The sequence below is a fragment of the Hipposideros armiger genome, unplaced genomic scaffold (assembly GCF_001890085.2).
Source record: "Hipposideros armiger isolate ML-2016 unplaced genomic scaffold, ASM189008v1 scaffold_3, whole genome shotgun sequence".
Taxonomy (NCBI): domain Eukaryota; kingdom Metazoa; phylum Chordata; class Mammalia; order Chiroptera; family Hipposideridae; genus Hipposideros; species Hipposideros armiger.
This window is the reverse complement of record NW_017731353.1, coordinates 9,832,101-9,852,949: the sequence shown is the minus strand read 5'-3', so window position 1 is coordinate 9,852,949 and position 20,849 is coordinate 9,832,101. Positions and strand designations below refer to the sequence as shown.

At 58.0% G+C, this 20,849-nt stretch overlaps 1 protein-coding gene across 1 annotated transcript in view; it reads right to left on the bottom strand.

Annotated features, from left to right (window-relative positions):
- Positions 1–20,849, bottom strand: part of CACNA1B (calcium voltage-gated channel subunit alpha1 B) — a gene marked incomplete at its 3' end in the record, with an annotated part of 161,490 nt that overhangs the window by 29,253 nt on the left and 111,388 nt on the right. Inside the window, exons 24-35 of the mRNA XM_019642114.1 lie at positions 20,268–20,397; positions 20,118–20,177; positions 19,041–19,147; positions 16,551–16,647; positions 14,954–15,114; positions 12,523–12,660; positions 11,503–11,704; positions 11,124–11,288; positions 10,720–10,830; positions 10,301–10,384; positions 3,193–3,198; positions 45–161 (exon numbers count right to left, since the gene is read on the bottom strand). Coding sequence (XP_019497659.1) covers positions 45–161; positions 3,193–3,198; positions 10,301–10,384; positions 10,720–10,830; positions 11,124–11,288; positions 11,503–11,704; positions 12,523–12,660; positions 14,954–15,114; positions 16,551–16,647; positions 19,041–19,147; positions 20,118–20,177; positions 20,268–20,397 — 1,378 coding nt within the window. The remainder of the gene's footprint in view (positions 1–44; positions 162–3,192; positions 3,199–10,300; positions 10,385–10,719; positions 10,831–11,123; positions 11,289–11,502; positions 11,705–12,522; positions 12,661–14,953; positions 15,115–16,550; positions 16,648–19,040; positions 19,148–20,117; positions 20,178–20,267; positions 20,398–20,849) is intronic.

Sequence of the window (20,849 nt, the reverse complement as noted above, 5' to 3'; positions counted from 1 at the left end):
CCCAGCCTTCTGCGGGAGGGGCCGCTGGGGCCGAGGGGCCTCACCTTGAAGGACTGCACGAAGGTCCAGAGCAGGATGCGGATCGTGTAGCCCTGGCGCAGCAGCTTGATGAGCCGGGCAGCGCGGAAGAGGCGCAGGAAACTGAGGTTGATGAAGTTGTTCTGCAGGAACAAGGGTGACCTCTGACCTCTGAGGCCCGCCTCCCCAAGGCCTAGAACCACTGCCCACCCGCCTCTCCCCGCACCGCCGCGGTCCGGCAGAAGGTGGGTCAGAGAGGAGATTGAAACAGTCCTGGCTCCACAGTCTAAGCGGCCATCGGCCACCAGAAAACCTTCCACAGGGGAAGCTCATCACTGCACGGGGGTCGTCATGCAGCAGATCGGAAAGCCCTGCCTACTCTCGGCCTCCACCACACAAGGGGCGGCACGGAGAAGAGCCTGCGTATCTCCTGAGGCTGGGCCTCCAACACTGACCACCAGCTGCTGGGCAGGACTGCTTGTCCACTGAGCGCTTGTGCAGGGACCCGGGCCAGGCCGGTGGCACACCCATCCTCTCCCCACAGCCAGCAAAGCCCTGCCCGCCGGGGACCCCACAGAGGGCAAATGCATTCTCTGGGGCCACTGCAGAGCAGTCGCCATGGGAGGTAAGTGTTGGTGGTCCTGCCGCTCAGGGCATGGAAGCCACCTCTGCGATCCACACACAGGTCCCTGCTCCAAGCCTGGGACAGGACACCCAGCCCTGCTGTCATCCCAGATTTGAGACAAGTGTGCTGGGACTGCACAGACCACCTAGGAGTGGGGCTCCCACTGTGCCTGGGGTTCCCCGAATCAGGAGCATGCTTCTGCGCCATGTCCCTGAGCAGACGGGGCGCTCGTGACTGGCTCCCCGTCCTCTGGCTGCTTCGAGGCCAGGTGCCCACACACAGCTCCCTGCCACTCTGATGTCTTAAAGCATTTAACAGCTCAGGGTCCAACAGGTTGTGGCCGAACCCAGTGGTCAAACGAGAGAGGACACGCACAGTGAACGGGACAGTGCAGGCGGGGGTGGGAGGCCTTTGGTGGACACAGTCCCATTCTTGTTTCCAAGGACAGAGTCTGCCACTTCCCTGAAGCGTCCCCACCCTCTGGGGCAGGCTGCCTTGGTTCCCAGCAGGTAGGCTGGGGACTTGGGCAGTCTCTGCTTCTGAGAGACTGAGCTGCACGGGGCACAGCTCACTGGCAGGATGTGGAAGCTGTGGGCAGGACGAGATTCAGGAGTGTCAGTGGGCACAGGAACCGTCGTGTGGCCCAGATTCGCACAAAGGCGGCAGGGGTCTCTGGGTGTGACCCTGCACAGCGCTCAGGCCAGCTGGCACAGGCAAGACTTCCTGATGACACTGGGAAAATGTAGGCTTTGTGGCAGCAGAGGAGGGACAGCACACAGATAAGGTGAGGAAGGCAGTGCTGGAACCAGTCACCTACACAGGAGTGGTGGCCTCAGCAAGCCCCTTCCTGCTTCCTGCGGAGACTCGGATCCCTACCCCTCCGCCCAGGCGTCCTTCTTGGGTTCTGGTGGGCACTCAGGAGGGGGATGGGGATGCAACACACAGACAGCCCGAGACAGACACGAGGACAGTTGGTGACAGCGGCACAGATGCTGAAGGGCAGCATGACAGGCTGAGCGCACGGTGGCTGCACCTAGGGCGGGAGCCTACAGGCACCATCGTGTGAGCTGCGTGCGGGAGGACAGGGGGCAAGCACGTGGCAGGCAGCACCCCCCTCCGCCCCCGCTGTCCCGTGGCTGTGCACAGTCCCCTCTAGCCTCAGCCAACCGTTTGGGGTGGGCACAGCCTGCCCTCCTCCCAGCGTCCATGGCTCTTGTGGCACCTAGGTGTAGCTACACCTACTGCAAAGCAGCCGCCTGAGTCAGGAGGGGCCTGGAGGACCCAAAGGGGCATCACTGCACCCCCAGACCGTGAGGGCAACCTAGTCCCTAGCTCCTTTGAGCCCCAGCTCCCTCCTCCACAGGATGGAGACATTAGGACACTGTGTGTGCCCTGAAAAGGGGATTGAAATGCACACTGAGGTGTGAAACTGCCCCACAAAGGTGAGTAAGGGCATCACCTGCATCCAAGCATGTCCCTGCCTCTGGTCAGGGACACAGAACGGTGAGGGCTCCCTCTGACCTGTCACATCCACTGGGGCCAGGGCCAGCCGTGCACGGGCCACACCACTCTCCTACTCAGCCTCCGTGCCTGTGGGGGCCGATGGCGGAGGAAGGGAAACCAGGCGCACACGACACGCACAGGACAGCAGGCGTGACACACGCCGGGAGCGAGCAGGGGTGCGGAGGGCTGCTGCTCCCACGCACTGGGCCGGTCGGGGAGACACGAGGCAGGCTGTGCAGCCTGAGTTTTCTCAGAACAGCCTTTCTGCTGCAACCATGAAACCCTTTGTCACAAACGTCCATTTTCTGTAACAGGAATCTCAAATGTCTGCTAGATCGTGCGGCTTTCCAGTCACAGCCTGTTTAATCTGCTCCCCAAATCTGTGCCCTCCTCTTGAATGTTCCTAGAGACCTGGAAGGGGGGCCTGGTTCACACCACACATGCGACCAAGGGCGCACCCCTGCACAGCGATGCCCAGACGAGGTGCCCTGAGCCGCAGTCCTTGGGGCAGATCCCTCTTTCTATGTGGTCAGGCCTCACGTGACCCCTGCTGGACGATGCGACAAAGTCTCTAGTCGTCCCACCCTGGGCCCCAGGCCGGACCCCACCACAAAGGTCCGTGCAGGCGGACACTCTGGGCACTTGGGTGTAGGCCACTGGGGAGAGCAGAACCTACTGTGTCTGTTCGGAGATGAGGAGAGCAGGAGGGAGAGGGCCGTGCGGCAGAAACCACGGTCTCTGAAGGGATTGGGGACACACTCGTGCCCCGTAAGCCTCCCCGGCTCTGAGCCAGTCCAGGAGAACCAGAGGCACGTTCCCCACGCCTCACTCAGAAGCCCCTACCTCCTCGCTTGGCCGAAGGCCAGTTCCCGCTATCAGTGGTTCCTAAGAGGCCCCCAGAGCCCCTGCTGGGCCCTCAGGCTGGGACATGGGGACAGTGCACAAGGCCAGAGTGGTGAGTGCAGCCAGGCTCGGACACACCTCAGGGGACAAGCACAGCAAGCAAAGCAAGGAACTTAAGAACTGTTTAAAGTCACGAAACCAACCGTTTCCTACACGTGGTGTTGTCATGGATGGACATTGCGTGTTATTTACAAATTGGGGGTTTTGAGCAGAGGTGCAACACACAGACGGAGGCATGGTTTTCGCATTGTGTGTTGGTTGGATGGCGTGATTCAGCAGGTAGGTTAAGGCAAATCAAGAACAGAAAACAAAACAAAAGAGACAATGAGTCATCAACACAAGCAAAATTCAAACTCTGAATACTTCACTGGACAATTTTAGGATTTTGGTAAACTTTGCCCACTTCGCTTAAAATGCGTCACAACGTATTGGTGAAATGTGTAGGTGATGCGGACAGACGGAGTGGCACTCATTTGCATTCCGGTTTGTAATGCAAATCCAAAGATGAGTCACAGACACACTTTTTATTTCCAGGCAAAGACATGAATGTCAGCTGGATGCTCGCAGCGCTCCCGTGACGCTGGGTAAGACCGCTGTCTGATTTTTAAGTTGGGGGGTGGGAACTGACAGTCATGTTTTTGCCTAAGGAAAAAAAGCATATTCACAAGGTGACATGAAGTGACTGCAAATGGAAAAAAGACACCACCACTGATCGGCTGACGGCTTCCTTTCCTCCTCCTCCTCCAGGCACGGCCTCCCACCAGCCCCGCGGGTGCTTAGCGCGTGTGGGGGGGGGAGCTTGTGTGCAGGGACATCTGTCACAGGGCACCCGGCCTGGCCCTGCTCTTGAGCACTTTCGTTTCTTTCATTACATCTTTTCCTAGTTAACTGCCCACGTATGTTTTGTGTAAAATCCCCATTTGTACCTTTTGCTCACTTTCCCATTTGCTTGTGTTTTCCTTGTTCACGCCCAGAAGAGCCTGGCACATTCTGGACTTGCCTTTGTCACCAAACGCTGGTGCCCCCTAGACCCGGCTGCTCCCCCTTTCCTCCTTCAACTTCAGGTCACGGCCTGGGTCTCTCCTCCGAGCTACAGGCCCTCTGTCCAACTGCTCACGGGGTGATGCCTTCGGAAGGCAAGCCCAAACCTGCGGCGTTCCGACCGTCCCCAACAAAGCACATTCTTTCCCATTTCAACGCACGATAACCCGTCATCCCAAGAGCTGAGACGGAAAAGGTGCTCCTTCTTGCGTCCCTCCACACTCATATCCGGTCCCCTGCAGCTGCACCTCAGTCCCATCGGCAGGTTCTCTGCCCGGGTCCTTCACCCAGCTCCCTGCAGTCATGCTCGGCAGCCTCGGCCACACAGGCCCGAGACGCAGTGTCAGCCTCCACAGCTTTCCTCCCAAGGCCTTCCCCAGGCCCGGACACAAGTGACAGGGACGTTAAATCTGCTGGCCTCTCTCCCCTGCAGCCACTTGCTGGGGTAGCTGGGCTCAGTGAGAGCTCCCACAGGCACCCGAACTCAGAGCAGCTGCAGCCGGCTTCCTGCCCTGACAGGCACACTTCCCTCCCAGGTGTCCCAGGCCACCTCCCCTTCAACAGCTTGCTCCGGGGTGTGTTTCTGGGAGAAACCAGTGGCCATAGCCTGTGGCCCAGTGCCTCTGCCTGGGCCCTGCAGTATACTCTCAACAGAGCAGGGCCGCTCCCAAAAGCCAGCTCGCGCCTCTCCTCTTCACAAAACCCCCTAAGTCCTCCTGTGTCCTCTGGCAGCAGGGCCGGCTCTGCCTCACGCCCCCGCTTGCCCTCCCAGCCCTGTGCCCACGCCGTATGACCGTGTGCCTCTGCCACCAGGATGAAATCCCACAACAGCAGAGGTGCTGACCTTCTGTACTGAGACTCAGAACAGTGCTTAGCACACAACAGGCATCAGCGTTTTTAATGTGATGCAAACATGCTCTCCCTGGTCATGGGTGGGCCTTTTGTCTTGTGATAAAACAGAAACTATTTTGTAGAATTTTTTTCAGTTACAGCTGGTGCTTTATATATTTTGCTTAACAAATCAGTCCCTATCCCAAGTTCTTAAAGATAATCTCCTGCATTTTCTTCTAAGAGCTTTAAAGGTTTGCCTCTCATGTTTATAAGTCTTCGTCCATTTGAGACAGATTTTTCTGTGAAAGGTGCGACCCTGGGCCCCTCTGTCTGTTTTTCCCTGTACGGTCAGTGGCTAAACTGCTGACCTGCCTCCCGCTCAGCTGCAGTGCCGGCAGGGGGACACAAGTTTCTATACATGACTCAGTGCCTCAGAGCCGGGCTCCCAGTCCTTCCAGTGGCTTGGCTCCCCCTGTGCCAGCAGCACACAGTCTGAGGCCTTTACAGTAAGCCGCCCGCAGGAGCAGCCTGCCTTAGCAGGACCTTCGTCTGGTCCTATTTGGAGCCTTTGCTCCGTCTTATAAATTTTGGAAGCAGCTTGTAAAGTTCAAAAACACAGAAATACAAGGTCTGACAACTAAGTTTTTGAACCACTTGAAATGATGTTAACCTTTTTTGATATCAGAGGGATTAATTACTATGAATTTGTACCAACTGGACAAACAGTTAACCAAGTTTACTATTTGGAAGTGCTGAAAAGGCTGCGTGAAAAAGTTAGATGACCTGGACTTTTCGCCAACAATTCATGGCTCTCGCATCACGACAATGGACCACCTCACACGGCTCTGTCTGTGAGGGAGTTTTTAGCCAGTAAACAAATAACTGTATTGGAACACCCTCCCTACTCACCTGATCTGGCCCAATGACTTCTTTCTTCACCCGAAGATAAAGGAAATATTGAAAGGAAGACATTTTGATGACATTCAGGACATCAAGGGCAATACAACGACAGCACTGATGGCCATTCCAGAAAAAAAGAGTTCCACAATTGCTTTGAAAGGTGGACTAGGCGCTGGCGTTGGTGAATAGCTTCCCAAGGGGAGTACTTCGAAGGTAACCGTAGTGATATTCAGCAATGAGGTATGTAGCACTTTTTTTTTTTAAGATTTTATTGGGGAATTCGGTGAAGGGGAACAGACAAGTTGCTGTCCTTTTGTTCTTCAGTCTAGTTGTGGAGGATGTTGCTTCACTGGCCCATGTTGGTATTATTGCGCTCTTCCTGGGTGAGGCAGATCGGTCGCCGGCCACTGGGCAGCCGCTCACAGCGACTCTTGGCAGCTCACACCGGCTGCTGGCCATTCACGGTAGCTTTATGGCAGCCCCACTGCAGCCTCACTGCAGCCTACACTATCGCCGGTGACTCCCGGCAGCCCAGCTCCAGGATGAGCTGTTGTTCACCATCTTAGCTGTAGAGGGTGCAGTGCCACTGTTGGGATCCGAACTGGGGCCCTGCTGCTCAGGAAGCCAGCTCTTAACCAACGTGCCACTCAGCCAGCCCTATAGCACTTTTTCTAGGATGAGTTCGCTAACGTAAAATTATATATTTTTAAAATTATAAAATTATATATTTAATTTTATATATTTTTAAAATTATATATTTTTTTGAAATTGCATTGAATCTACAGGTCAATGTGGGGGAAACTATAATCTATGAACTGACATTCCTTATTAACTCAAATAAGTAACTCCGTCTGTTTATGTGTTCTTTACAATCTTTCAATATCGTTTATGGATTTTCCACTTGAATGTCCTGCACACATACTTGTCAGGCTTACTGTCAGGACTGCTGATGTCACGAAATGCCGTCAAGTCACTGAGTGACCCCAACCTCAGCTACCCCGCTGAACTCCAGTTCTAGGTTATTCTAGGGTTCGATAATGATGTCATTTGGGAATGATGGCAACGTTGCCTGTCCCTCTTCTAAGCCTGGGAGGTTTGTTTTCCTTTTTCTGTCTTGTCCATCACGTCTGCTGGACACCCACCAAGCGCAGGCACCGCTCCAGGCGCCGGAATCCGGCTGGGAACAGAACAAGCAGCCGACACTCAGTTTATTGAGCTGCCCAGGACCTGAAGCCCACTGTTTACAAGAAGTCGTTTTTACGCGTCTCCTTTCCTGATTTTGAAGGTCATCCTTTCCGATTTCACTCTGATGTTTGCAGAGAACTTTTGGTCAATTCTTGTCGTCAGTTAATAATTCCTGATTGCTAACACTTTTTATCATGAATACAGTTTGAACTGTTGAATGTCTTCTCTGCAGCCACCACAGGACCACATCGACGGCCTCCTGTGATGTGTCATCTAAGTTACAGCGACACTTTCTGGTGCGGAATCTGGTTTCCGAGGCCATCCTGCCTTTTCCTTCCTGTCCTGTCAGACGCGGTGTGCTGACGTGTCGTTTGGAATTTTGCATCTGTGTTAACTGGTGAAGGTGGATTATGGTCTTCCTTTCTTGCACTCTAGCTTTTAAAAATTTGGGGTCAAGACTTCACTAGTGTCACAGAAACAGGGAATGTTCCCTCGTTCTCTACTCTCCAGAAGACTGTTTGGAATGGTCTTTCCTTATTCTCGGTAGAAGCCCAATGTATAAACTATGATGGCCAGGACACAGACCCCCGAGGTGAAAGACACGTTAGCCAGTCCTGCGCCTCGTGAGTTATGGACACAGCACCATGTAGGGGGTCCTGCTGTGACCCACTTATCAGGTGACACAAATCCGCTGGGCCACGTGACCCACGCTGCAGCACTGCCTGGTGCTCGGGGTGCCTGTGGTCCATGAGGACACTGGGTACAGCCCTGCAAAGCCCTCGCACAGTCCATGTAGACACTAAGGTTCCAGAGCGAGGCCATGTCACCTGTAGCCGACACCAGCAATGAGAGGTGCCACTCTGGCTGCTGTGCTCTGGCGGAGACCAATCATGAGACCTCGCATCTGTCACACCAATGAGTGCTGTAGGCCACCTGAGCCCTGCACAGTGCAAGTGCCACATCTCGGACCCAGCCGGAGCACGGCTACGGGGCACAGTCACACAACAGGTGGCCCAGCCCCCCTGCCTGTCACCTCAGCCCAGCCCATCAACTGCAAGAAACACTCAGACCTGGCCTGACGGGAGAGGGTGGTCCACACGCTGGTGCGGGCCTCATGAGCAACCACACAGGGACGGCATGACAGCCAGGGTGACTCATGGCCTGAACGATGTGCCTGAGCAGCCCCAGTTGGGGACCAAGCCGCTGCCCGTAGTAACGGTGACAGGGGCCTAAGCAGGCGCTAAAGCAAGGCTGGGCCTCTGGAGAGGCTGAGGTTTGGGGAGTGAACCCAATGTGCAGGGCTCCGTATCACAGACTATGTCCTCCGAGGCCACCCTGGCTGCAGGGTGGCCAAGGACCAGGCGCAGGGTGACAGCCAGTCGTGCACATGCTGGACCACGAAGGCTGCAGTGGAGGCCACCCCAGCTGGGGTCCAGCCTCGGCCAATGTCGCACATGCGGCCTTTGTGGGGTGTCACTGAGGCTGTCAACCAGCCCCTGATGACACACTGCACATGGGAGCCCCTTCACCGGGGAGCGGCCGTGCTGCGTCTCCGCTGGGACCACCCACACCCTGTGGCTGCACCTCAGAATTTCCCGACACGGCCCCACACGACATGACGCAGAGCAAACAGTGGCTGTGTGAAGGGCAGGTGACCACAGGACCCACGGGCATGTCCCCCCCCCATGTCCCTCAGTAGCGGCCAGCCTGCTGAGAGGTCGAACAGCTGCCTCAAGGCCCCACCACAATGGCGGCCTGGAGACTACTTCGTGGCCTGGGTGCCGTCCTTCCAGCTGAGCCGGTGACCAACACACAGCCCTGGGCACCCAATAAGCACAACACTGGCACCCAGGAAATGCGGGTGGGAGGAGTCGCCCTACCACCATCACTGCTGGGACCCAGTGGCCGCTGTATGGCTGCCCCACAGGGCGGTATGGCGAATCCCAGGTCCTGACTCGAAGGGGCAGGACGGTGTCCACGTGCCACCTCAGGCCCTGTTACTCTGGGCTCTTCGTGCCAGAAGACCGGCAGGCAGAGCAACTGCCACACCAGCCGGGGTGCCTGGTGCTGGTCACTATGAAGGGCACAGCAGCCCGCAGCAGGGAAGGGGTCTGTCTGGACTCAGCGGCTCACTGGGGCCTTTCCAGATGCTCCTATGACCAGTCCGAGCTGCTGGTGCTCATTATACAGCAGCCTGAGCCTCACAAGGGCACGGCAGGCAGGGGATGGGGCCACCCAGGTGAAGGTCTGGGTCACTTCACAAGGTGAAGGCTGGCCCCAGGCCGGGGGACTCCAGAAAGGGTGGAGGAAGGATGAGAGGAAGACGTCAGCTCAGACCAAGCAGCCACGGTGGCTTTACTCCCCTTAAGCCCCCTCGCTCCCGAGATGGTGACCAGCACCACCTTGAAGAGTCAGTAAAGTGGACCCACAGGGCGGTGTGGGCAGAGGGAGTGAAGCTAGGGTGCCCCGTGATGACGGCACCTGATGCCCCCTCGCCCCCAAAAGCTCAGCTGCCGGAGCCTGCCTGGGGTGCATCAGGGCGCCAGGGGTGTCTGAGGACTGGTCCTCACAGGTGCAACCCTAAGCCAAGCGCTCATGGGAACAGAGGTGCCAACGCTGCAGCTCTGAGGTGTGACCTGTCATCTCAGACCCCCTTGGGCAGTGCACGTGGCTATTGGCTCACCCCAACACATGGCTATTCCCCAGTCCCACCCCGCTCCTCACTGGTTCTGCCGGGGGCCCTTCCTAAGAAATAACTTTGTCAAGAGCTGAGACTTCCCCTGAGACAGAATGGTAAGATGCTTTGCCTCTTGTTGCAACTCAGCGTGATGCCCTCGGACAGCCCACTTCACGGTTTTGGTCCTTGGAATTCGTGGAAGGGGTTTATGTCCCAGCACTTGGTCGGTGTTTGGATATAATCCACGAACGTGTGAAAAGGCTGAGTGTGTCCAGTTCATATAAGACAAACCTGGTATTTAAACCATTCCACGTGTGTGCTGGTTTTAGTTTGCACATTTTTGGTGCGAACTTGTTAGATGCACATGTATTAGACACACACACGTAAGATGCTCGTCTTCCTCGTTGGTTGTTACCCTGGGCTCGCAGGTGATTCCCAGGCCACCAGCCTTGGAGACTTTTTGGAAACTATTTTCTTATCCAAGAAAAAGCACTTGCTGGGACAATAGCTAATTCCCAAATTCCACCTCTAGAGAGCAGCCCCCATCTGCCCCGGGGAGACACCTCTGCCGGGGAACCCCCATGGGGCCCTGGAGGGGAACAGGAAATGCTACTCACCGCAATCTCTGTTACCAAAATATCAGTAATACTTCCCAACACAGTGACGAAGTCAAAGACATTCCACGCATCCCTGAAGTAGTTCTAGGAGGAAAGAAGGGCAGTTAGGGCTGCTGGCTGGTGAGGGCTCCGCCAGGCAAGGCTGGCAGGAGGTGGCCCCTGACCGAGACGAGGGAGGGGCGGGTGGGCGAGCTGGGTGGACAGCACCGGCCAGCGCATGCAGGCACCCCCGGGCCCGGGCAGCTGGGGCCTGAGCCAGGTGCCCAGAGACGAAGAACCTGGCCACCTGTCTCCTGGAGCTGGGCCAGGGGGCAGAGCTTGGCAGTGGGGCCCCCACAGTGTCACATGTGCTCTGGGGGCTCCAACCCGTGAGCCCCAGGTCCCCCCCAACAGACCAGCAAAGGCCGGGGGACACGCACCAGCACCCCAAAGGCTATGATCTTCAGGACGCACTCCAGGGAGAACACGGACGTGAACACGACGTTCAGGCACTTGAGCATCAGCTCGTACTCATACGGCGCATCGTAGAACTGCCAGGAACGGGGCCATGGGCACAGGCTCGACTGCCCCAGGCCCCCCACGGGTACCACCACAACCTGCCGCCAGAGCACGGGGCACACAGACACCCTACCATCCCCGCTTCCCCGGAACCGCCCTCTGCCTCGGCCCACGGACCTCTGGGGAATGGGACCGACGGGCACCTGAGCTGCCAGGAACTGGAACGGGCAGCAAGTGCATCCCCCACACACGCTGGTGGGACCACGGCGGCGCCCCCTTCCCCCACCAGGCCCACCATCCCCACACCCACACGGGGCCCACGCACCTTCATCATCAGCACCACCGTGTTGAGGGCTATCATGGCCATGATGAAGTACTCGAAGGGCGGCGAAACCACAAACGTCCACGTCTTGTACTGAAGCGACTGCTTGTTCCGCGGCATGTACCGCGTCAGGGGCTTGGCGCTGATGGCGAAGTCAATGCATGCCCGCTGCATGGGAGGCAGGGCGCCGCGACTCAGGGGGGCCCTGCGGCAGCGCCCACACACGCTGCGCCTGCTGTCTCTTCCTCCAGGCAGCCCTGACCACAGTCTCTCCCTGCCCCGTACTGGGCGCAGTGGGGACCGAGGCTGACCCCATGACGAGGGACCCGCGCAGAAGGAAGCCGGGGCCCCGCCACTACCCAGCGGGCAGCGAGCCACCTACCTCGTTCTTCTCCAGGCTGCATTCAGACATCACCTTGTCCCCCTGCTCCTGGAAGGTGATGATGATCAAGGCCACAAAGATGTTGACAAAGAAGAAGGGGAAGACCACGAAGTAGACCACGTAGAAGATGGACAGCTCCATGCGGTAGCCGGGGCTCGGGCCCTGCTCCTCGTAGGTGGCGTCCACGGAGTGTTTCAGCACCCTGGCCAGAGCGAATGCCCAGGTCAGGGGAGCCCACAAGGACACAGCCCTGAGTCATGACCTGCATCCCAGGTGAGGCTCCCACACCTGGGTCTGGAGACAGTGAGACGGAGGGGGGCTGAGCCCAGGGAGGGCTCTGCCTCACTGTGGGCCAAGCCTACCCCCAGAACGGCTGTCTCTCTCTGAGGTGGGCGCCTTCCCCAGTAAAGGGCTTGTACTCAGGGCTGCAGGGGTACCTCCGAGGGGAGACCTCTAGGTGCCTGAGGTCCTGTCCCCAGGAGAAGTAAAACAGCCCTCACAGTTCTGTCCTGCCCAGCTCACTTGCAGCTCACCCGCTCACACCCACTCACACTCAGCCCACTCACTGACACCCACTCACACCCAGCTCACCTGCCTTCAGGAAGCCAGGGCTCAGAAGGGTCTCCTGCCAGAGCACTGATTCCACCTCCTGAGGGGTGGTCCTCCCAGCCCCAGAGGAAGCCCCCTGCCAGCCCCTGTGGCAGTAAACACCTGCGTCCCTCTGGCTGCCTTAACTGAGGCCAGCAGGCTGAGCACAGGGAGACGCCCAAGACCCCCATCCTCCCTCTGGCCTCCGGCCACTCAAGAAGGATCTCCAGGAGACCACGAAGCTGCACTCTGGTTTCCCCGTCCTCGGCCCCAGGCCGCCACTCTGGAGGGTGGGGCCACATGTCATCTGCTAGTACAGAGGCCTGCGTGGTTTGCTGAGTGACTGAAACGCCCATGGACGCAGCCTGGCCCTCCCTGCCCAGAGCCCTCCGCTCCAGCCTGACTGGCGCAATGAGTCAGGTGAGGACTCACATGGGCCACCCTTCTCCCGTGGAGACCGTGAACAGGGTCAGCAGGGCCCAGAGCACATTGTCATAGTGAAAGTCATATTTCTTCCACTGCCGCGGCTGGGCTTCCACTTCCTCCTTCTCGTAATCCAAATACTGGCCCCTGGGAAAGGGGAAGACAGGCGTTAGAGGCTAAAGGCAAACGGTCCAGACAGACCCGTGTCTGCAGTCAAACGATTTTTGGAAAGTGTTGTCCACTCAGTGGAGAAAGGACAGTGGTGCTTCAACAACTGGGGGTCCCCATGCACTAGGGTGACGTGGGACTCCGCCTCAGTCCACACACAAACACTGGCTCAAAGTGAATCACAGGCCTAAATGCCAAAGCTTAAAACTGTAACGCTCTCAGAAAACACAGGGGCCTCAGGTTTGGGAATGGATTCTTAGTTACGACACCAAAATCATGACCAACAAAAAACAGACACATTGGGCTTTATCATAATTTTAAAGTTTTGTGCTTCAAAGGACACCATCAACACACAGAATGGACAAAATACTTGAAAATCATCTATCTCATAAGGGACTTGTATCAAGAATATACAAAGAACTATTACAATCAATTATAAAATACACAAATACCCCATTGGGTAAAGAATCTGAATAGACATTTTCCCAAAGAAGACACACAAATGGCCAATTAGTCTGAGTCATGGGGCCATGCAAATCAAACCCAGTGAGAGACCATTCACGCCCACTGGGACGGCTGGGACTTAGTTTTAAAAAGGAAAATTACAAGTATTGGCGAGCATGTGGTGAAACCGGAACCCTCACACACTGCTGGTGAGAATGTGAGATTGTTCAACCATGTTGGAAAACAGTGTGGCACTTCCTCAAATTGTTGAACGGAGCTGCCATGTGACCCCTCAACTCCACTAGAAGTATCTGCTCAAGAGAAATGGGGACATCTGTCCACACATGTTCACAGCAGCACTAACCACAGCAGCCAAACGTCCACCCACAGGTGAACAGTCCATAAAACGTGGGCGGTCTATAGAAGGGAGTGACACTGGACGGTCACAGGACTGGAGCACGGATGACCTCAGAGACCTCGTACTGAGCAGAAGAAGTCACACACAAAAGGCCACATGCTGTGTGACTCCACTTATGTGAAATGTCCAGAACAGACACCTACAGAGACACACAATAGATGAGGGTTGCTTAGGGCTGCAGATGAGGCGGTAGGTAGGGATCACAGCTACAGGGCACAGGTTTTTCGTGTGTTTTTTTAAACTGAAGAAAATGTTCTAAAATCGACTACAGAGATAGTTGCACATATCTGTGAATACACCAAAAACCAATGAATTGTATACTTTCAATGGACGAATTATATGGTACATGAATTATATCTCAATAAGCTATTTTTATGAAAAACACAAAAACTCCCACTGCAATGGGGAGAGCTGCTGCTGTGCCACTGGCGACACAGCTACAGAAAACTTACCTTCATCCCTACCTCACAACACTCAAGACACATCTCTCATGTGTGACAGGCAAATATAAAACTTTTTCAGGAAGACATAAGGAGACATCTCCCTGACCTTGGGACAGATTTCCTAAATGGGACAGAAGAGAATGCACTGGACTACATTATAATCAAGACTTGGTCTTGAGAAGAAGCCACTGACAGAAAAGATGCCCATAGAGGAGGGGGAGGCAGATCCGGCAAAGGATTCCTACAAATCAACCAGAAAGAGACAGACACCCCTTCCAGGAAAATAGGCAAAGGCTTGCACAGGCACGTCCCAGGAAGGGACATCCAAGTGGCCGATCCACCCAGGAAAAGGCCACCACATGTGCAAATTAAACACAGAGGAATGCCACGACTCCTGCCCACACCACAACGGCTAAAGGCAAAAGACAGACCACAGGTAGAGCAGGGTGTGGGTGCTGGAGCCCGACCGTGCTGTGGGGGGGTAACTGGCAAAGTGCTTGGCGGCACCTGTGAAAGCTGAATGCAGCCCAGTTGACGAGCTGGGTGTGCACGCCTCCTGGGGCCGGGCGCCTTTGCTGCCCAAGGGACGGCTCTGGCAACAGTCACAGCAGCACTGACAATGGGACCCTCACCCTGAGATCAGCCCACTGCACAGAAGTCACAAATGCACGAGAAAGTTGTGGCACATTTGCAGACACAACTGGGGCTACCGCAGTGGATGAGGACGGGGCTGCCCACACCACCTGGCTCAGTGCCCACACCACACACTCTCCTGAGGGCACCTGTCCTGCCTGCTCTGCTGTGGGGCCCAGGACGGAAAAGCAGCTCTGACCTCAACGCCAGCTCTGATTTGCAGGGTAAAGCCTTCTGGCCACGCCCAATGGCCCCATGAGCTCTGGCGCTATGTCTGCAGCAGGGAGAGCCCGACCTGGGGAGTGGCCGTCCCCACCTGGCCCTGCCCACTCACCTGCAGTCGCGCTCCAGCTCCTTGGACTCATCGGTGCAGTAGAAGAACTTCCCTTTGAACAGCTGCACAGCGATGACGGCGAAGATGAACATGAAGAGCATGTAGACGACCAGGATGTTGAGGACATTCCTCAGGGAGTTCACCACACAGTCAAACACAGCCTATGGGGACGGGCGCCGGCTCAGACAGGGCACTCCAGTAAACGGAGGAGAGAGGGTGCCTGCGTCTCAGAACCTCAGGGACCCCAGGTGCTGGAAGGGACAAGGCCCCCAGGCCTGTGGCCTTCGAGAGGATCTGCTGCCAGCAGCCTTGGCACAGGAAGCTGCCTGACGTCACCTTTCTCTCAGGAGGGGACATCTTGGACCTGATAGCAAGGGCAGGTGCTACAAGAGGTGGCGTGGGGCAGGAGGGTCACACAAAAAAGGACAGCTGGAGCCCAGGCTGACCGTCAGGAGGGACCAACACAGAGGCAAAGGAGTGGGTACGGGGATGTGGCCAGCCCCACTCCCACACCTGCGCCGTGCCATCAGTGCGACCCACACAGGGCAGAAAAGCAGTGATGCTGTGGCCAGCTCCGGCACAGGGACTCTGGCACGTCCTGAGTCCCAGAAGTGACTGTCACACGTCACAGCACCACCTGCGTTTCTTGGCTTCTTCCCCCCTCCCGTCCTGCTCTAGTGCAAAACTCACATCCAGCTCTGCGACGCTGCCCAGGCCGAGCCGCAGCCTTGGAAATGCAGCCACTGACCACTTGACCTGACACAGAGGGCTGCCAGCTGCTTTAGGTCAACGCCCAGCCCACGCCTTCACACAGGGCTCTAAGCACACGGCTTTCTGCAGCTCCCACAGCTGGTGTCGCATAGTTTGGATTACACGAGTGGAAGACAGCGTTTCACAGGCCCTAGCTCAGCTCAGAAACAGATTTTAGCACAACTACGAGTTTGGGTTCACACTCTTTCCTTTATCCAGAACCTCAGCCACACCCATCCATTAGGGCCCAGCCCATCACCACTCCTGGGGAGCACCTGCCCCCCCACACCTCCGCCAGGGTCCGCTGCCTCTCTCCCAGTACTGCAGCGTCTGAGGGACACACCCTGCCCACCTGGTGTCACCTGCAGGACACTGCTGGGAGTAAGGGCCACAGAGCTGAGAGCCCAACCCACTCCCACAAGCGTGATCTGAGAGAAGCCAATGTGGGAGCTCTGGCAGCCTCGTGCGTCCCCGCCCCACATGGGCAACTGCAGCGGGACAGGGCCAGTGAAATGCACGTGTGCACACACGCATGAACAAACACACGTGCACACCCACGGAACATGTGTACGTCCTGCAGTTGCAGCACACACACGTACACGCACGCACGCACAGCGCACATGCATGTGCACCCACAGGCGTATGCACACATCCTGTGCGCACACACACACACACACATATGCGCTGTGTACACCCCACAACGCACAGCACACGTGCTCACTCACATGTCTGCACCCTGGGCGCACAGGCACACATACACCTACACGCACAGCACACATGCACGTGCACCCACACACACATGCGCACAGTCTTGCACACTTCTCGAACCCCGACTCCAGGCTGTCACCTTGAGCTTAGGCAGCCGTTTGATGGTCTTGAGGGGCCGCAGGACACGCAGGACTCTCAGGGACTTGATGGTGTTAATGTCTTTCCCTTTGGATCCTCTAGAAGGGAGAAGCCACATATGCAGACAGGCAGGATGCACACCCGTGCAACTCCCACGAAGCCTCCTGGGGTCTGGGTCACACCCCAATGCATTTTGTCGTGGGTCCCAGGGCAGAGGACCCAGGAGCCTGGAGGCATCGGCCTCACAGGCATCCCAGGCTGCTGCGTGTCCTCCCACGGGTGCCTGGCCAAGGCCTCACTGAGTGGACAGGACCAGGCGCGTGGCACCTGGTGACCTGGGAGAGCAGAGCTTCCCGATGGAAAGAGCCTGTTCCCCCCGAGGCCACATCAGCTCCTGCTGTCGCCCGGGCACTCCCGACACCCACCCGGAACCAGCTTCCTCCAGCCACCAGGCTGAGACCAGCAGTGGGAGTAGGGCGCTGGGGGGCCTGGGGCCAGCACAGGAAGTTGACAAGCAGTGTGCGTGTGTCCTGGAACCTTCTGGAAGGTCTGGTTTCTCCCGGAAGAGGGAGGTCAGGGGCACATGTCAGGACCTCCTTGCCTGCCCTCTCTCCGCTGCCCTAGCCCTCCTCCAATGGTGGGAAGCTGACAGGACGGTGGGTGGGGATGGGGTGGGGGGGCACCTGCAGGGAGGGGAGAAGGCGAAGAGAGCAAGAAAGAGGCCAGTTTGATAAACACAGAGGCAACGCGAGAGACAAGCGCAGACCAAGGACAGACCAAGGGGGACAGAGAGTCAGAAGTGGGGGTGGGAGAGCTGTGGGGGTGGGTTGGGCAGGCAAGCAGTTAAGACTGGAAGTCAGGTAAAGAAACTTCCAGGCACCAGAAGCAGGTTCAGAGGTCCAGGGCCTTTGGGACCAGATCAGGGCCCTCCCAGAGGACGCCAGAGCTGGCCCCGGTGGCTCCCTCAAGCTGGCAGGGACCCAAGAATTGTCAGACTCTGGGGCCTGAGGAGGCCACCTGCAGAAGCAAGGCCCCACCCCGCTGGGGAGGGGCGGTGGCTGAAGGCTCAGGACTCCAGGTCCTGTCCATCTTGCTCTAAGGCCATTTTCCCCCAAGTTCAGGGCAGCCCCCACCCCCATGGTCTTCCTTGGGCTCCACCAGGCTCTGGGGAGAGAGGTGGAGGCCCAGGCGGCAGCTCCCTGGGGGATGAGAGCTTGGCCGGCCCTGCCTCGCCCCCAGGACCCTGCTGGGGACTCCCTCCAAGTCCAGGCGGGAAGGCCCAGTGTCCTGACACCCACCCCCAAACCAGCTTCCTCCAGACACCAGCACCAGTAAAGGGGACAGAGAGGCCTGCCGGAGGGACGGGGGAAGAGGTGCTTTTATCTCCCGTAACCACGGGAGGAACACCGGGGCAGTGTGTGCTCTGAGTGTCCAGAGGCGCACGGCTCTCCTTCAGCTCAGGGTCTTTCTGGATCTCACCTATCCCCACTCTCACCCCCCGAGTCCCTCCCTGGTGCTGGCAAAGCTGTCACCTCCTTTATCTAGAAAGAGGAGAGGCTGGGCGTTGCAGGGAGGTGTGGGACGAAAGCAGAAGCTGTTTCTCAAGAGGAGACCTGTGGGAAGGTGCCCCTGGGCCTCTAACCCCAGCCTCCAGCAGGCAGTCTGACACCGCTCACGGCACCCCCTCACCAAGGGCTGACCGTGCCTAGCCCCCACCCAGCCCCCACAGGGACCCCCGAGGCAAGACAGGAACACGTGGCCCCGGGACAGGGCTCCCGGCAACATGCAGCCAGGGGGAGGAGGCGATGACACGGCCCCTAGGGTCGTCAGTATGCCATGATGTGGGGCAGTGAGTGCGAGGGGACAGAGGGAAGGCATTACCCCATGAAGCTCCTGCCGAGTCCAGCAACAGGGAGGCAAAGAGAAGAGAGTTGGTGAGGGGCATGCACCCCCCGCGGGCTCAGCACAGGGACCTGGCCCTCAGCACAGGCATCCGTCGGCCTTCCCTACGCTGCACCTCATGTCGCCCGTGTCTCCCCAAGCTGCACCAGGCCCTCCATGCGTGACTCACCCCCCGTGCCACGCAGACTGGGGGAGCCACTCCAGGCCCAGATGCAACAGGGCTGAGTGTCCCTCACTAGGGAACCGGGGAAAATGCCCCACAGCTGCCGGATGGACGCCCAGGTACCTGCCGGCTCTGGCCGGCTACGCAGCACAGCGGAGGTCAGGGTGCGCAAGTTGTTGGGAAGGGCAGGGAGAAGCAGATGCCAAAGAAGCTAGAGGCCCGCCCACCAGATTTCAGGACCAGGGGCTGCGGCAGGCACACGCGGGCCTTGAGGTCCCCACCCCCACAGAACCCAGGCCCAGGCAGGGGGGAATGGGGTCCAAACAGCCCATGGTGGCCGGCGTTGCCCCCCACCCAGCCCCCCCACCCCACTGCGGATCTGGGGGCTGCCGCCCGGCCACATCCAGAGCACACTGCGGTACTTACGAGAAGGCAAACGCCACCAGGGCCCCACTGACCACAATGAAGTCCAGAATGTTCCACAAGTCCCGGAAGTAGGCCCCAGGATGCAGCAGCAGCCCCAAGTCGATCATCTTTGGGGAGAGACACACTTAGGGTACAGGACACTTCAGAAGAGAGGCCGAGCCTGGCCGCAGAGTCGTGGGGTTGAGGGAAGGTGCCGCTCCAGCTCACGCCCTCCCAGGGATAGGAGACCAGGCCCAGGCACACCCTCTGAGGTCCTTTCGGGCTTTGGACCTCAGTGCCATTGACCTCCAAGATCCCTCCATGGTCATGATGGCTGAGATCCTGCCTGGGCCCCCAGCTGCCCTGGAGCCTGAGTGCAAAGCTGCTCCACGCTGAGCTGCAGGCCCACGGCCCAGAGTGCCCACACCCGGCCAGACCCGGCAGCGGGGTGGAGGGCTGGCGGCATTCACGGGGACCTAGTTCTGCCACTCCTAGAGCTGTGGCAGAAAATGTCTCCAAGGCTCAATTTCCTCATCTGTAAAGTGGGATGACAACACCCTCCCCCCCAGGAGTTTGCAAGGATGTGGGTGGCATGTGGACGCACACACAGTAAAAGCCACCTTGAGTTGTGTGCACAGCACACTAAGCCACAACAGACAGATAACGTGCACGTGCAGACACCTGAACGCACACCAGCTGCTGGTCACCCACAGACAAGGGAGCGGTGCCTGGAGCTCAGACAAAACACAAAGGTCCCAGTGAAACGGGGTTAATCTGCCACCAAATACTGGAGCCCTTTGAAAGCAATGTCTTCAGCAGCTTTGTGTGCGCTCTTTGGGCCCAGGTTCCTGCCCGAGCCCTCCATCCCCCACATGCCCAAGGCCCCTCCGCTGCTGGTGGGAAGCCAACCAGAAGCCGGTGCAGACCCGGAGCCGCCAGGAGCTGTCCCAAGGCTTGAGAGACGCTGCGGTGATCCTGGGTGAACGCGGCCTCCTCCCCACAACACACACGCACACGCAGGGCAGCAGGCCCGCGCCCCACTACGAGGTCGTGGCCCGGCGCGTCATCAGCGCTCTGCAGGGCGAGCACACAGCTCACCTTGATCACCATCTCGAAGGTGAAGACGCCTGTGAAAATGTAGTCCAGGTACTTCAGGGCCTGAAAGCGGAGGGGACGGACGGCCTCAGGGGCTGCGGGTGGCACGGAGCAGCCCGCGCCCCAGCCCAATGCCCCCCACGGCGCGCTCACGTTGTTCCTGGGCGAGTCCGTTCGCACAGGGTCCTCAGCGGCCAGGGCGATGCTGCTCAGGGCGATGACCACGAGGATGACCATCTCAAAGTACCGCATGGTGACAATGTAATGGCAGACCCGGCGGAGCCTGGGGACAAAGCACGCTCAGCGAGGCCCCGTGTGCCCCCTGCTGGGCTCTCCCTTCCGATCCCCTTGGAGGTTCCTCTCTGGCTGGTTCCCCGGCTGCATGCCCACTCCCAGCGGGACCCAGCTGCCACGCAGAGGCCCTGGGTGTCGTCCCCGACATCTCCCTCCCTTTCCACATCTGAGTTATCATCAGATTCTGCAGATTCTCCCCAACAGTTCCCTTCCAAGCCTCTCCGCCAGGACTACCCCGTCAGATCACCACCATCTTTTCCTTGAAAACCTACACCACCTACGACGAAGGGGCCTGCCTGTCACCAGCCTTCCCATCAAAGGACGCTGCTGAAGGGCAGCCTCACGGCATCACCACCTTCCCCCAGCTGCGCACAACCTCCAATGTGTCTGGTTTCTCTGTAGGACAGGGCACAGGCCCCGTGCACGTCTGTGCCTTTCTAC